At 52.6% G+C, this 14,258-nt stretch overlaps 1 protein-coding gene across 1 annotated transcript in view; it reads right to left on the bottom strand.

Annotated features, from left to right (window-relative positions):
* Positions 1-6,942: 6,942 nt before the first annotated feature.
* AR (androgen receptor) overlaps positions 6,943-14,258 on the bottom strand; it is a 65,513-nt gene continuing 58,197 nt past the window's right edge. The window contains exon 8 of the mRNA XM_054215298.1: positions 6,943-13,402. Coding sequence (XP_054071273.1) covers positions 13,247-13,402 — 156 coding nt within the window. The 3' untranslated portion in view covers positions 6,943-13,246. The remainder of the gene's footprint in view (positions 13,403-14,258) is intronic.

The raw sequence follows: 14,258 nt of genomic DNA, 5'->3' as shown, positions 1-14,258 counted from the left end.
CCTTTTTGTTTTCCCCCCGTCTCTTCAGCTGGAAAGACTAATCCTAATAAAGCGAGCTGGCGAGAGCCCGCAGCCCCGATCAAATTACTCCAGCGCACGCCAGGCCAGGGAGCCTGGCAGAGAATCCCTCCTCAGCTCCTCCAGCCTAATGCGCCGCTCACGACAGCGCGAGCGTTCGCAGGGCTCGGAGGGTGAAATCGCCTCCTCGCAAGGGCTCGGATCGAAGCTGTAAACAGGAGGCAGGTGCTCAAGCATCGGCTTGGCTCGAGCATCGGCTTGGCCATGGGGTGCACCTTCTGGCGTGGGGCCAGGGAAGGCAGGAGCGGGCAGGCGGCTGCAGCTGGCGCTGGGACGTTGCCTGGAGATGCCAACGTCTGTGTCTGCGTCCTTTCATAAATTGACCTAATCCCATCTTAACCACGGCTAGGTTTTGATTAACACAGACTGCAAAATCTCATGCCTTTCGTGATTAGAAACCTTCTCCTGATTTTCATCCCGGGAGTACTTGGGGGCTGTTACTGCTGAGTTACCTGCGGGGGGACTGAACAACAGGGTGCAGGTTTGTCAGCAATAATTTGGGGAGGGGAATCATAGAATCTTCATGGTTGGAAAGGACCTTTGAGATCATCGAGTCCAACCAAACCCCTACAATCTCTGCCACTAGAGCATGCCCTGAAGTGCCACATCTACGCGTTTCTTAAACACCTCTAGGGATGGTGACTCAACCCCCTCCCTGGGCAGGCTGTTCCAGTGCCTGACCACTCTTGCAGTAAAGTCATTCTTCCTAATATCTAACCTAAACCTCCCCTGTCGCAGCTTCAGCCCATTTCCTCTGGTCCTGTCATTATTCACCTGGGAGAAGAGGCCAACACCCACCTCTCCACAACCTCCTTTCAGGGAGCTGTAGAGGGCAATGAGGTCTCCCCTCAGCCTCCTCTTCTCCAAGCGAAACATGCCCAGCTCCCTCAGCCTCTCCTCGTGTGACTTGGTCATATGAGGCAAGAGTGAGATGGGAGCTGCTTCCCAGGGCTGTATTTGCAGGGTGCTGCTGCAGCCAGGAGCAGGAGATGAGGAGCGAGACGGGGGCCAGGCGCTGGGAGCGGTGTGGGATGAATAATGCATGCAGGGGTGGGTACAGCCCCCATCTGCCCTCCCATCACCTGATGAGCTGCTTGTCCAGGTCTTGTAGCTTCAAACCCAGAACTAACAAAAGATCCTTGTTAAAGCTGGAAAAAAAAAAACAAAACGGGCAGTGTTGCGGAGCAAAGGCTGCGCCTCGGGGGGAGGTGGGGGGGTGGGTTGTGGGAGCTGGCCATGGGCACAGCCCCATGCGTGGCATAGAATCAGAGAACCACAGGGTTGGACACTTATAAATACTGAAAGGGTGGGTGTCAGGAGGATGGGGCCAGGCTCTTTTCAGTGGTGCCCGGGGACAGGACAAGGGGTAACGGGCGCAAACTTGACCATAGGAAGTTCCACCTCAACACGAGGAGGAACTTCTTTCCCCTGAGGGTGGCAGAGCCCTGGCACAGGCTGCCCAGAGAGGTGGCGGAGTCTCCGTCCCTGGAGACATTCCAAACCCGCCTGGAGGCGTTCCTGTGCCACCTGCTCTAAGGCATCCTGCACTGGGCACCTGCCGGGGGCACATCCCACCCCCCTCGGGTACCCCGGCGCATCCCCCGCCTGGGGCGGACACAGGGGCTCGATGCCCAGGTAGCACGAGCTGCAGCAGCAGCTTGAGGGTTTTTTTTTTTTATTTTTTTCCCTTTTTTTCCTGGCTCCTTGTTTCTCTGAAGTTTCCTTTTGGGGTTGTAATTTTTCCAGAGGTGGATGCCTTGAAAACAGCAGTGTTTTAGGGAAAGAAGCTGTTTTCTTTTTCTATCAGCCCTCGTAGTAGATGCTTACAGATTGGAACCAGCACCAAGGCACTAGCCCAACAATTCTGGCATCCCAACCCACAGGTGCGTGGTTTGCTTTCTTAAGGAAAACATTTTGATTTCATCAGAGCAAGGAAAATATTTTCCAGGGTAAGTAAAGCCTTGCAGGTTTTTATGCAGGGAAAAGGTATCAAAATAAGGTTTCAAAGAGTGAGACTGGGCTTCGGTGAGGGCTTCCCAGAGGAAGAATTTGCAGAGGTTAAAGGCACACTTCAGTAGACACATCTACATGATAAATTTAGAATTGAAATGTACTTAGTGGTGCACTGACATTTTAAATTTATGTCCCGCACAGAGACCCATAAAGGCACAGGAATCCACCCACGCAGGACTTCTTGCAAGATTAGAGCCTTAGTTTTAAGCTCCATAATTCTCTCTGGCCCAACTCTCTGCACAATTAACCAGCTGAATGCTCTGATTTAGGACCAGCTTTCTACACTGGACGTTTTCTTGGCAGACATCGGCAGCATTACTTGGCCTATACATCCATAAATCTAAGAGTCGGGCCACCAAAAAAAAAAATCCTGCGATTGGCTTAAAAAAATCAGGAGATGCTTTGAACCAGTAAAAGCTGCGATGCTTTTTATTTTCCTTGTATTTTCAGAAGTCTATGGAAGAAGCACTTTCACAGCCTCTATCGGAGCCTGTGAGAGAGCTCCGAAAAGGCAGAAGTTGTGAGGATTCCTGAAATCACATATAAAACATTGCCATTCCCATGGAGGCTTAGAGAAATGTACCCCTTCACCCCCCACAGTGTGTTGTCCCCCAGACCCTCCGTCCCCTCACTGGTCCGGCATCCTTTGCTCTGCGTCCTGCACACCCTGGTCCCTCCCCAGTGCCTTGGTCCCATGGGCTCACCCCGGCATCCCGCCGTGTCCCTGCGGTCACTCTGCTCCAGCGGGGACGGGACATGGGTCACCCAGGACCCTGCTCACCCTCTCCTTGGCATCTACCCACCAGCGGCAGTGGGAGGTGGCAGCAATTTTGGGTAAGGAGCAAAACTCCAGAGCTGGCTGACATTCCTTATGTCAAGAGCACACAAGTCGGCGTGACCCCGCCGAGGGCTGCGGCGTGAGCCGGCAGAGCCCGGCACACACAGAGGGCAGAGCAGCTCCTGGCGCCGCTGCCAGCCCTGCACGGCTCTGTGTGCTCCAGCCGGGTGGGACGTGCCAAGTGTGCCAAGGCACAAACTTCAGCAGCAGCGAGAAACAGGCAACCCTTGTCACAGAAGCACAGAAGTGTAGATTCATAGAATCACAGAATGCTCAGGGTTGGAAGGGATTTTAAAGATCATCCAGTGCCACCCCCTGCCCTGGGCAGGGACACCTCCCACCAGACCAGGTTGCTCCAAGCCCCGTCCAACCTGGCCTTGAACCCCTCCAGGGATGGGGCAGCCACAGCTTCTCTGGGCAACCTGGGCCAGGGGCTCACCGCCCTCACAGCAAAGAATTCCTTCCTGAGATCTCGTCTAACTCTCCCCTCTTTCAGTTTAAAGCCGTTACCCCTTGTCCTATCATTACACTCCCTGATCCAGAGTCCCTCCCCACCTCTCCTACAGGACCCCTTTAGGTTCTGGAAGGGGCTCTAAGGTCTCCCCAGAGCCTTCTCTTCTCCAGGCTGAACCCCCCCAGCTCTCTCAGCCTGTCCTCACAGCAGAGGGGCTCCAGCCCTCTGAGCATCTTCATGGCCTCCTCTGGACTCGCTCCAACAGGTCCATGTCCTTCTGATGTTGAGGGCCCCAGGGCTGGACGCAGCACTGCAGGTGGGGTCTCGCCAGAGCGGAGCAGAGGGGCAGAATCCCCCCCCTCGCCCTGCTGCCCACGCTGCTGGGGACGCAGCCCAGGCTGCGCTTGGCTTTCTGGGCTGCGAGTGCATGTTGCCGGCTCATGTCGAGCTTCTCATCCACCATCAGCCCCCAAGTCTGCTCCTCAGGGCTGCTCTCAATCCATTCTCTGCCCAGCCTGCATTTGTGCTTGGGGTCCCCGCAGTTGGAATGGGTTTGGGCTGTTGAATGAAGTCCATCCGCATCTCCTGAAATCATCCAGTGTGCAGAGCATCTCCCTCCACCAGCTCATTCTGGTGCAGCCCTAGAGGGTCAGCGCAGCCCAAACCCTGATACAACTGGAAGGCGTGCAGGGAAAGAGCTGCCAGTGCAGCTGTGTCAGTGATCGCGGCGCTCCGGGGGCCCCTGGGGAGGTAAAGCACTATTGAAATGTGTGTTTAAAGCAACTCATTATTGTTTCAGGAAATGGAGCAATTTTTTTTCTGTTTTAAAGATTTCCCACTGTCTGTTCTAAGGACTTTCCAAGGCAAGGAAACTGCTTTAACTCACGGAGCCATTTTAGGGCTGCTTGACATCAGATGTTTTCAGGAAAAAAAAAAAAATAAAAAAAAAATTAAAATAGAGAAAGACTGATTCCTCCCTTGGTTTCTGCTGTTCGAGCCCATCCTGGAGCAGACGGGCCCCCTGCCAGGCACAGGCGGCTGCTCCTCACTGCTTCACGCGGGGAGCTGCCGTGTCTCCCAGCAGCCCCACGCGGCCGACGGAGCCTTTCAGAAAAGGTCAGGCTGGATGCAGTTATCGTAAAGGTCCAGAAAGGTCCCCCCCAGCAGCCTGCCTGGGAGAGGGGCTATTTGCTAACTGGGCTGGGAGGGTTAGGGCCAGGAGTCTGCAGAGACCTATTTAAAAAATGCACCCGGCAGCGTGAAGTGGAGCTCTGCAGTCCTCTTAGACCTCCCAGCAAGCCCTCGTCCCTGCTGAAAAGCATTGCTTTTTCTAAATTGAATGGTTATTGTGGATATTGAGTGGGTTTCTGCTCCTGAGCAAGAGCATTGCCAAGGACAGAGCACTTGGCCCGAGTGTTTCTCCCTTCCCTGGAGGCTGGGCTGCGTGGAGCCCCCCCCATCTCCGCCGGGAGGGAGGGCTGGGGTGGCTCCGGCCCAGGTCAGGGGAGCACTGCAGGTTTGGGGGCTTGGTCTTCATTCTCCTGCGGTCACAGCAGAGATGGAGACACCTGAGCGCCAACCAGTGCCCCGAGGACAGCTCGTGGTCCCTGGCCCCTGCTCGGCTGGCACCGGGCATCCTGGCCTCGGCTAGAGGTGATGCTGCGGGGCAGAGCTCGCAGCCTCCCGACCAAGCTGCAAACAGGGGAAAAGTGGGGTTTTTCTTTGCCTGACAACCTGCATGAGATGCCATAGCTGTGCCTCTTCTCCTTCTGTTTCTCTCTGTGTAGAAACATATCACTCCAAAACTCCCCCCACCAACATAAGCATCAGGCCTGGTTCCCCAGGGTCTTCTCTGGCCCACCCTGGAGCCCTTCCGCACCTGCAACCACCATGTCTCCTTGCCCAGTCTTCTTCCTCTGTCTGGGGAATGATGAACGGCCATCAGAGCTGATGGGGCAGTGATCAGTGTGGCACAGGCAGCTCCAAGACCTGGTTAGGAGGCAAACAAGCCCTGGAGCCCTTGTGTGTGTGTGTGTGTCTGTGAGCAATCACAAGGACTTCCCAAAACACAGACCAAAGTGACACCGGCAGCTTTATCTGGTAGGAAGGAAGATGCTGGCTGAACCCATCCTGGACTTGCAGACCACAAGTACCTTCTTCTTCCTCATGGTGACTGGACTTTCTTTGGAGAGCCTGGTGCCGTTAGCTGGAGAGCAGAGGCTTCTCCAAGGGCTTCTCTCAGCATGAGTGCCAGCACCGTGCTGGCAAGGTGGCAGTCACCAGCTCTTCCAGCCCGCACGGCTCATGTGCTGCTAGACGCCATCAGGGCTATCAGCAACGTCCATGTCATTTGTAGGTCACGGTGAAGAACATCACGGTGGATGGGTGCACGATGCGCAGCAGAAAATGGCTGGAGCGTAACAGAGCAAAACTAGTTCAGCTGATGTGAAGTCGCCCTTTTGGCCAGACCCAAACCTCTGCAGACACTCAGACTAATTTCCTTACTGTTCCCAAGCAGGCAAATACTGTGCGAGCCACAGGAGGCTGGAGCCCATTAAGAGGACAGAGGCCGGCGTAAGACCGGGAGATGCGTAGCCACGTGAAGGACTGGGTCCGTCACCCCAGCACGTGTTGGACTGGCGGCTCCTGGATGTCCCGGGGGACGTTGGTGGCCAAGTTTGAGGAGGGACACTGGGGCTAACACGCGGACACAGGTATCTGAGACGGCACCGCAGTCCATGAACAGCGGCGGATTTTTCAGTGTCGATTAAGGGTGAATTTTGAAAATAACACATTCATTTTTCACGGTGATTCAAACAGAGGGATGGGACCAGATTCTCTGTAGATGACTAAGAATGACACTGCTCCACATGGGCAAGGCTTTTTGTACTGCTCAGTACATTGCGCTTTCAGCTTGCGGGGTATTGGTACATGTACTGCCGCTGTGCAATTACACACTAGACATTGCCAGCTATTTGTGGCCTGATGAGGTATTATTTTATTTTTTTTCCCCGAGCTCTTTAGTTTGTCTCACAGTGAATAAAATCTTGACCCTGTGCAGTATTCACATCTGTACCTTGAATTAAAAAGTGGGCTGATAAGCAGTCTTTTTTATTACTCGGGGAGCACAGGTCAATTTTATAAAGACGTTCCAGCGGGATGGATTTACAACTGCTCATAAAGATACTGAAAACAACAACAAAAGGAGGAGGACACTGGCCTTTATTAGCTCCTTGCTTTGAGAAATACATTAATCAAATGAAATTCAATTTAAAAGACCCAAAGAGGCATATGTGAAAGGATTAGTCAATTGATGTGTAAATGAATTAACAGTTCAGACGTGATTAATAGCAAACTCTGACTGTGAAAAATGGCCTATGAATGATCCAACATACAGCCTCGTCCACTGAAAAATGACCCACTTATTCCTGGCATCTTCAATAGCTAACGTTCGTCACACCGGATAACGTTTTTTCATGCACACAACTGAAACGAAAGCCAAATACGCACATTGAGCAGTGTTCCAACAAACGAGATTTTTTTTTTTTTTTTTTTTGCCTTTATTGTACTTAGAACAACAACAGATTTTTAAGATTACAAAAAGAGCTGAACACCAAGCATGAAGGTCTGCCCTGTGGCACAGCACAGGCTGAGGGCTTGCGTGGGACCCAAGCATGGACTAAAACAGTCAAAAAGTAAGTATTTTAATTTCCCCTAGCGCAGTGTAATTGGTTTTGTCTGCAGCCTGGATGCCAGACAGGCTCCTCTTTTTTGGTTACGAGAATAAATGTCCTTCAGTCCCATAAAGTGACTTCTGAGTGATGGTCATCTCCTGGCCATCCCCCACCGCATCTCACCGGCCAATGCAGCGGATGTCACTGCTCTCCAGTCCGGATGACATCGTAACATTGTAGGCCTTGATTTTCCTTATTCAATGTAATCAGTTCCAATTTAATTAAAAAAAAAAAAAAAAAGAAAAAAAAAAAAAGAGGAGTGGCAACAATCCAACTAACGTCCTTCTCTAGAAGCGGAATTTGGCCTCAGATGCTATTAATTTAGGCAAAATACTGCCGCTTCTGAAAGGTGACTGAAAAAAGACCACAGTCTCGCAACTGCAATACAATTGCAACCGTAAGAAAATGACGGGAGTAGGCTTCGACCGCCTTGCACACCTCGCAAAGGACAAAGGCTCGCAACGCAGCCGCAAAGTCCCGCTGGGACGGGGCAAAGGCTTTTTCCACGTGGGGCGTAAGAAGCTGAAAGCTTTAGCCCTCGCCTTGGAACCGCTCGCCTTGGAACTAGGCCTAGGGAAATAACCACCTCGTGGTACCTGAAAGTCTTTCCGCCCGTTCTGTAGGCCACTGGGTTCTTTTCCTTCCGGTAATCCTGCGGTGTTTCCTTCATGACTTTACCCGGCCACGGCGAAACGAGCGCTTGCAGAGACATTACGCTTTGATGCTTTCATGAATATAGCTGTGGGCTGGGAGTCCTCCCCAGGCAAAAAGGCACCAGCAATGAGCTTTTTGGCTTATTACGAAGAAAATAGAATATATTTCAGAGATAGAGATAGATAAGATAGAGATAGATAGAGATAGAATAGAGAACTCTTTTTATTACAGAAACATGTTAACAAATAAAAACAGCATTAAATTGCCACAGAACACAAAATACCCGGCACAGAGAGCAGCTTATTAGAAACTTGCTGTGGTTTTACGTGTGGCGCAGATATTTACTTTTTGACTCACAAGAGCAGGTTCCCCCGCCGTTCGAAAAGGGGACGAGCAAAAGTCCCTCCGTGCCGCCTGGGAGCAGACGAGCGAGCCAAGGCGGGTGCGGGAGGGCTGCAGCCTGCGCCCGTCTCCCCCAGCCCCACGCCGGCCCCCACCCTGGGAACAGGCTGGAGCAACCCCTGGAGCCCGACGCAGATTTCCATAACCGCCGCCTGTCCCCCTGCCACACGGACACCTCGCGTGGCCACCGGTTCCCAGGTACTCTGTCGTCTGAGAGCAGGCACCAGGACGTGACGGCGCAGAGACAGTCGTTACGGTACAAGAAAGGATGTCCGTGCCTCTAAAAGTCTGCTTTGAAACAGCTAGAAAACAGCTACCGCTCTCTAATTCCAGGATTCTGCCCTAAAGTGCAAGGACACTTTGTGCAGTCAGAGAGGGCAGAAATAAAAGGACACTCTGTTGTCCCCCAAGTGCAAATACTATCCCTGTCTAAAGCCGGAGAAGCAGATACCGACACCAGAAAAAATTATTAAATTAGAAGTTTCCATTAATATCGGCACATACTAACTCACCTCCTGAAGATTTGGTTGCAATCAGAAAAGAAAACTCTCTTAAAGCATTATATTAAATAGGTATCTTTAGCAATATAAAATGGCGCATGCCTTTTTTTTAATATATATATATATATGTTTAACATATATAACGTTATTGAAACATCAAGGGAGAGAGATCAGTAAGTGGAGTGACAGCGGCAGGGAGCTGCAGGGACAGCCTGCGTTGGCAGGGGACCCTGCAAGGAAGGCCAGCTCTTCCCAGTGGCACTGCTGGAGAAGGCAGGTGACACCTCGGGTACCACCTCAGCATCCCTACGGACCACGGCAATGACCTCTCAGGCATCACCCGGAGCGACAACTGTGAAACCAGCATGTGGTGGCGAAGGCGGTGAGCGTCCCACCTTCCCTCCGCAGGGCTGACTCCCTCCGTATCTGCCTTGCCGTGCACGGCGTGCGATGCTCATGGCTTAACTCCGTTCTCCCTGAAGCCAAGCGCAAAGGGCCTTTTGACTTCTCTGGGAACAGCGTTCGGATGCTGCCGGGCTCTCCAGGAATGGTCACAAAGTCTCGCCAAGTGGAGAGCCGCTACCCAAGCTCTTACTCTTGCTAAGCGAAGCTCCCTGTTGACCACGGATGGTGCTGGTGGGAGCCTGCTGGGCAAAGGTGGGAAAAAGCAGGAGAAGATCTGTGGTCCGCTGGCTCAAGAACGCTGCCCACCCAGGCACGCAACTGCACCGCGTCATCTGGCTCACGTCTTCTGGCATTACACAGGACCGAGGAAGAGTTCCTCCTGTGCTAACTAAAGGCAACCTCATCTCACACCCTTTATCTCATGGAATTGTTCCCTTCCATGCAACAATGCTGCTCCCGGGATGATACCAACGTGTGTGTTCCTTGCCTTCCACCTGCTGCCTTCAGCGGGAGCTGACGGGCTGAGCCACGACCCGGATTAAGCCAGCACAAAAGCCCAGGCACTTCCCAGACAAACCAGAGCAGAGCCAGTGAAACCACCGGGGGACGCTGACGTGGTTTGCTCCCTGGATGTGCGAGTCAGCGACACCAAGGGGGTCCCCTCTCCCGGGACTTGGCCATCCCGAGGGAAGCCTCAGGGACGGCTTCCACACGATGGTGAAATTCTCTTTGCTTTATTAAAGCAAAAGTAGACAAGAAAACGCACAGAAAAACCACAAAGTACAAAGATATATGGCAGTATCTGGACTTTGGTATTTTTTAAACCTCTTTTTTCCCCAGTTCCTGCAGCAGCCCATGAAAATAAACAAAGAAACAGTGTTAACTCCCCCCCCCCAGCAAATACACACGCAGGTGCTACTGATCTGGGTTCCCATATCCTCCGGTCATCCCTCTAATAATATCATAAAAAGTCAACTTTTGAATAAAAAAGTTGCCGAAGCTTACTTTGGTGCTGAAGAGAGAGGGAACACAACTCCACGGGGGCTCTGGGGGACCGGGTGCCGAAGGCGGCCCGACTCGGGGGTACCTCATCTGATCTCCTGCTCCATCCTTAAAGCCTGCGCGGCTGGAGAGGCTGCCCACACGTGCGTTACACGCGTCTGGCAGATGACACACAAACACTATCCCCTTCTAAACCATTTTTCATCCGCGCTATGCGTCCACCAGCAAATCAGTGTATGCAAATCCCTATGAAGTCTGATTTCTTCCCAATCTCCCAGCAGAAAAGTACCCATCAGGAGACCTCCGATCTTATTAATGAATAAAAACTTTACTGACATGAGCTTGTGCAAAATATAAAGCTCTCCAAAGGAGCTATTCAGATTGCTCATAAACATCCTTCTGCTGATGACAGAGACCAGGGCATTACCAACCCCGTAGTTCATTGTATTCTTCTGCTAACGGCCAGAAAATGTTCAAGAAGAGAAGAACGCACCAGCAGGATCTTTTTGCTGGTTCATTTGCAAAATATTAGTAGATCATATCTACACTTAAAACGCTTGCAGCGCTCTAAAACAGGAAAAGCTATTGAGAACATCATCCTGTTGGCTGGCATTCAGGAAGGTTACCTACGGATTCTGTTGCCGCCTACATTAAGGGATTTCAGGAGGAAGAGCATGATCAGAGACATATCTAGCAGGGCAGGAAAACTCATCACAAATAACTGTAAAGAGAGATCCTCCCCTTCCATAGGGTTGGGTTTTTTTCTCCCTACTCCTTCCCTTAATGAAAATTCGACAGCATGACTGAAAAGTATCAGGAAAATTAAATGTTTGTTCTTACTGAGAGTTTGCAAAGAACCCAGACGTAGCATGAGGGCATTTGCCTGAGGAGCCGACGGCGATGCTCAGCTTGCGAACGGTCCAAGCAGCAGAAGCATTAGCACTGTTTTCTGCACGGCACGTACGTGGCAATCGATTGGCCTGAACCTCATGCCCTTCGCTTTTAAAGCCATCTGACAAGACACGAGTAGCTGGCATTACGCAGGGGGGGAACGCGGCGCGACGTGATGCACGTGTCTGATCAGCTTCACCTCTCCAGGCTCCGGCGTTTGCTTCGCGCTTGTGGCGGCTCCGTGCCAGGGACCACCCCAGCGCCCTCGGGTGGGCACCGAGCCCCAGGTGGGCACCGCTCCGCCACCAGCTCCATACCGCAATGGCAAATCCACTGCCCGCCAATGAACCACACACTTGCTGTTTGCCGGCACAAGGAGCCCTTGTTGACGTCTGTCGGTAAAGCCAGACCACGTTGCAACCCCCCCATGAGAAGTATGATCCTGGCAAAAGCCTGTACGTGCCGTGCTTGCCAACAACCCCCGGCCAGGTCTGCCCAGCAGGTTTCGGTGGGCTCATGGCTGTGCGGGAAGGGGGAAACTGAAATACCGCGGGGAACCCAGGCTTGGCCACTTTGTGGGAAGCAGAGCCCAGCAAATAAATCTGAATAAGGGTGTTGCGTGGGCCTGCGTTTCCTTCTGAACTTGAGGTATGAAACAGAATCAAGCCAATGCTTATGCCTGAAAAAACAACCTGCTTTTCCCAGATGTTCCTGACTGCTGGGAGCCACCAGCAGCTGCAGACCCACCAACCACTGCTGTTTGCCGACTGTGGACCGAATGCCCCCGTTAGCCAGGGCACATTTATCCATCCTCAGGGCAGAGCTGCAGCCTGTCCTGCGTCAGCCACGTGGCCGTGCCACCATCATGCCACCTGTGCCACCACCATGCCGCCCAGAGCTGCTGGGGACAGGCGGTGCGTGTGGGACAGTGTCCCCCCAGGCTGCAATCAACCACTGCAATTAGCAGGAGCCGTGCACGCTGCTTGGAAGGGCAGAAGGTCTCTTTGGCGTTTCCTTTACAACCCCCCGCAGCGCCATGGCAGCACCAGGCAGTCACCACAGCCACCTCCCAAAGGAGAGGATTAACAGCCGGAGCCCTGTGGACATTGGTGTCTCGCACACCGGGTAAACGACCCCGCTTTGGGACAACAGTCCCGCGGCCTCGCAGGTCCCGCAGATCCCGGCCCCGCTGTTTTGCTCCTGGGATGCTCGTCTGCTGGCATCAGCAAGAAGAGTTGGGACAGATGGGGAATAAGTAGTGTAGGTGGAAACCTGGGGTCTGGGGACACCCAGCGGGAGCAGAGCTGGTGAGGGACTGGGCAGGGGGCTTCGGGTGCCCACAGGAGGAGGGGAGAGCGTGAGGTCTGAGGACATCAGGCACTTGCGGAGGTGGGTACTGCTGTGTCGGAGGAGCAGCAGCTGTCAAGGACGGGAATGTGACTGCTGAGCGCCCGGGTGTCCATGGGGCAGACCGAGATCCAGCTTGACCGGCTGCAGGAAAAACATCCCAGATGGAAAACAGTAGCCATCTGCCACCTCTGGGGATTTCTGAAGGTCACTTTCCCCTCCAGCCCTTTCGCTGACAACCCCGTAACACTCCATCAGCTAATACTAATGCTGCAGGACGGCACACGGCAGCGGCGTGCTGGCCGGGGCAGACCCCACAACAGCTGCACGGCACCTTTCTGACCCAGCAGCAGGTCCTGTAAATTCATCAGGCTGCAAGTTCATCTCTTCCCGCAACTCTTCGCTGTTTCTCTACTGCAATGTTTTCACTCGTCTGCTTCCCAGCACCATAATGCAAATAGAAAGTCCCAAAGGAAGCCAGTAACGTAACCCACGCTCAAACTTATAGATTCAACCTGCTTCTTGTCTTGTTCCGTTTTTTAAAAAAAAAAACCAAAACAACAACCAAATCCAACAACTGCTGGCATTTCTCCCAATCTCCCGTGGCCCGGGCCACTAAAAGTCACTGCAGAAAACACACGAATGAGAGAGCGTAGACACAGTGCCGCCGCCACCGTGCCACAGTCCCCTGTCCCAGCACAGCGAGCCAGCCAAATCTAGGCAGAAGTTGTGGCAGGTAGTTCAGTTCAGAGGTACCTCGGGAAAAATAGGAATCTCAGGAATCCCAGCAGGTAGTTGTTTGCTACTGTCCGTCTTCTCGGCCGCTGCAGAGGGGATTCCCCAAGGCACTGCAGTACAGTAGTGCAGAAATAACAGGCAGGAGATGGCTGAAATGGGGGTGGCAGAACTGGGAGGTCCCTCTGGAAGATCACTGTGCGTGGAAGTAGATAGGCTTGACTTTTCCAGACAGGATCTTGGGAACCTGCACAGAGATGATCTCGGCCATCATTTCAGGGTAGTCCACGCTCACCATATGTGCCTTAATTAAAAGGTCAAATGTAAACTGATGCAGATCCTTGGCAATCTGGGAAAGGAAGGAAGTTTGTTAAGCAAGAAGCCCCTGGTCAGTGATTTCCCTGGGAAGACACCGAGCAGACGTTCGCAGGCACAGCAGGCCAGGGCTGGCCTTGCCGCGGTGGGACCTGCTTTGCCCTCTGGCCATCACTGCCTTGCTGGCAGTTATCAGACGGCAGGAACGCATCCCGAGCACGAGCAAGGGAACTACCCAGTCTGGGAGCGTGTTGTATTATCTTGCCACGGCCCTTCACACTCAGACACTACCGAGTCCCACCAAAACGGGAATGTATAAAAATGGCACTTTCTTACTCCTGCAGAAACTGTCTTACTGTGTGCAGATGCTGCTGACTTCACTTATTAAGAATTACTTCTTGCTTCTAGACATATAACTCCATGGGCATGGAGCTGAGCCCCAGGAAGGAGGAAGGATCTATCTCACCTTTCACCAGTACCACTTCAAGTCACAAACAGAGAATTTTTTATCTCTGCTGTAAGCAGAGAAGATTCACTGGGGGCGCTGAGATTTTGAGCTATTCTGCTAGGCTGACGGTGGAAAAGTATTGTCTACTAAGAGCTTTTCTTTGCTAAAAAAGGAAGCCCATAAACCCAAGCACAAGAGCGGTTATGGCAGGGAGTGACGGACACAGGTAACTTCCACTCCCTCAGTAGAGTTAGCGGCTGGCTTTCCTCTGTCGCTTAATCTGGCAGCACGCTGCAATGCTGTCCCTGCGAAGGTTTTACAAGAGTTAAAAGACAAGCCACAACAGCCCAGGTTGGAAGGGATCTCAAAAGGTCACCGGGTCCAACCTTCACTGGGAAAGGGATCCTGGATGAGACTATCTAATGCCCTGTCCTATCACATC

The sequence above is a fragment of the Rissa tridactyla genome, chromosome 9, assembly GCF_028500815.1.
Source record: "Rissa tridactyla isolate bRisTri1 chromosome 9, bRisTri1.patW.cur.20221130, whole genome shotgun sequence".
NCBI lineage: Eukaryota > Metazoa > Chordata > Aves > Charadriiformes > Laridae > Rissa > Rissa tridactyla.
The sequence above is the reverse complement of the archived record's forward strand: the minus strand, read 5'-3'. Positions and strand labels throughout refer to the sequence as shown.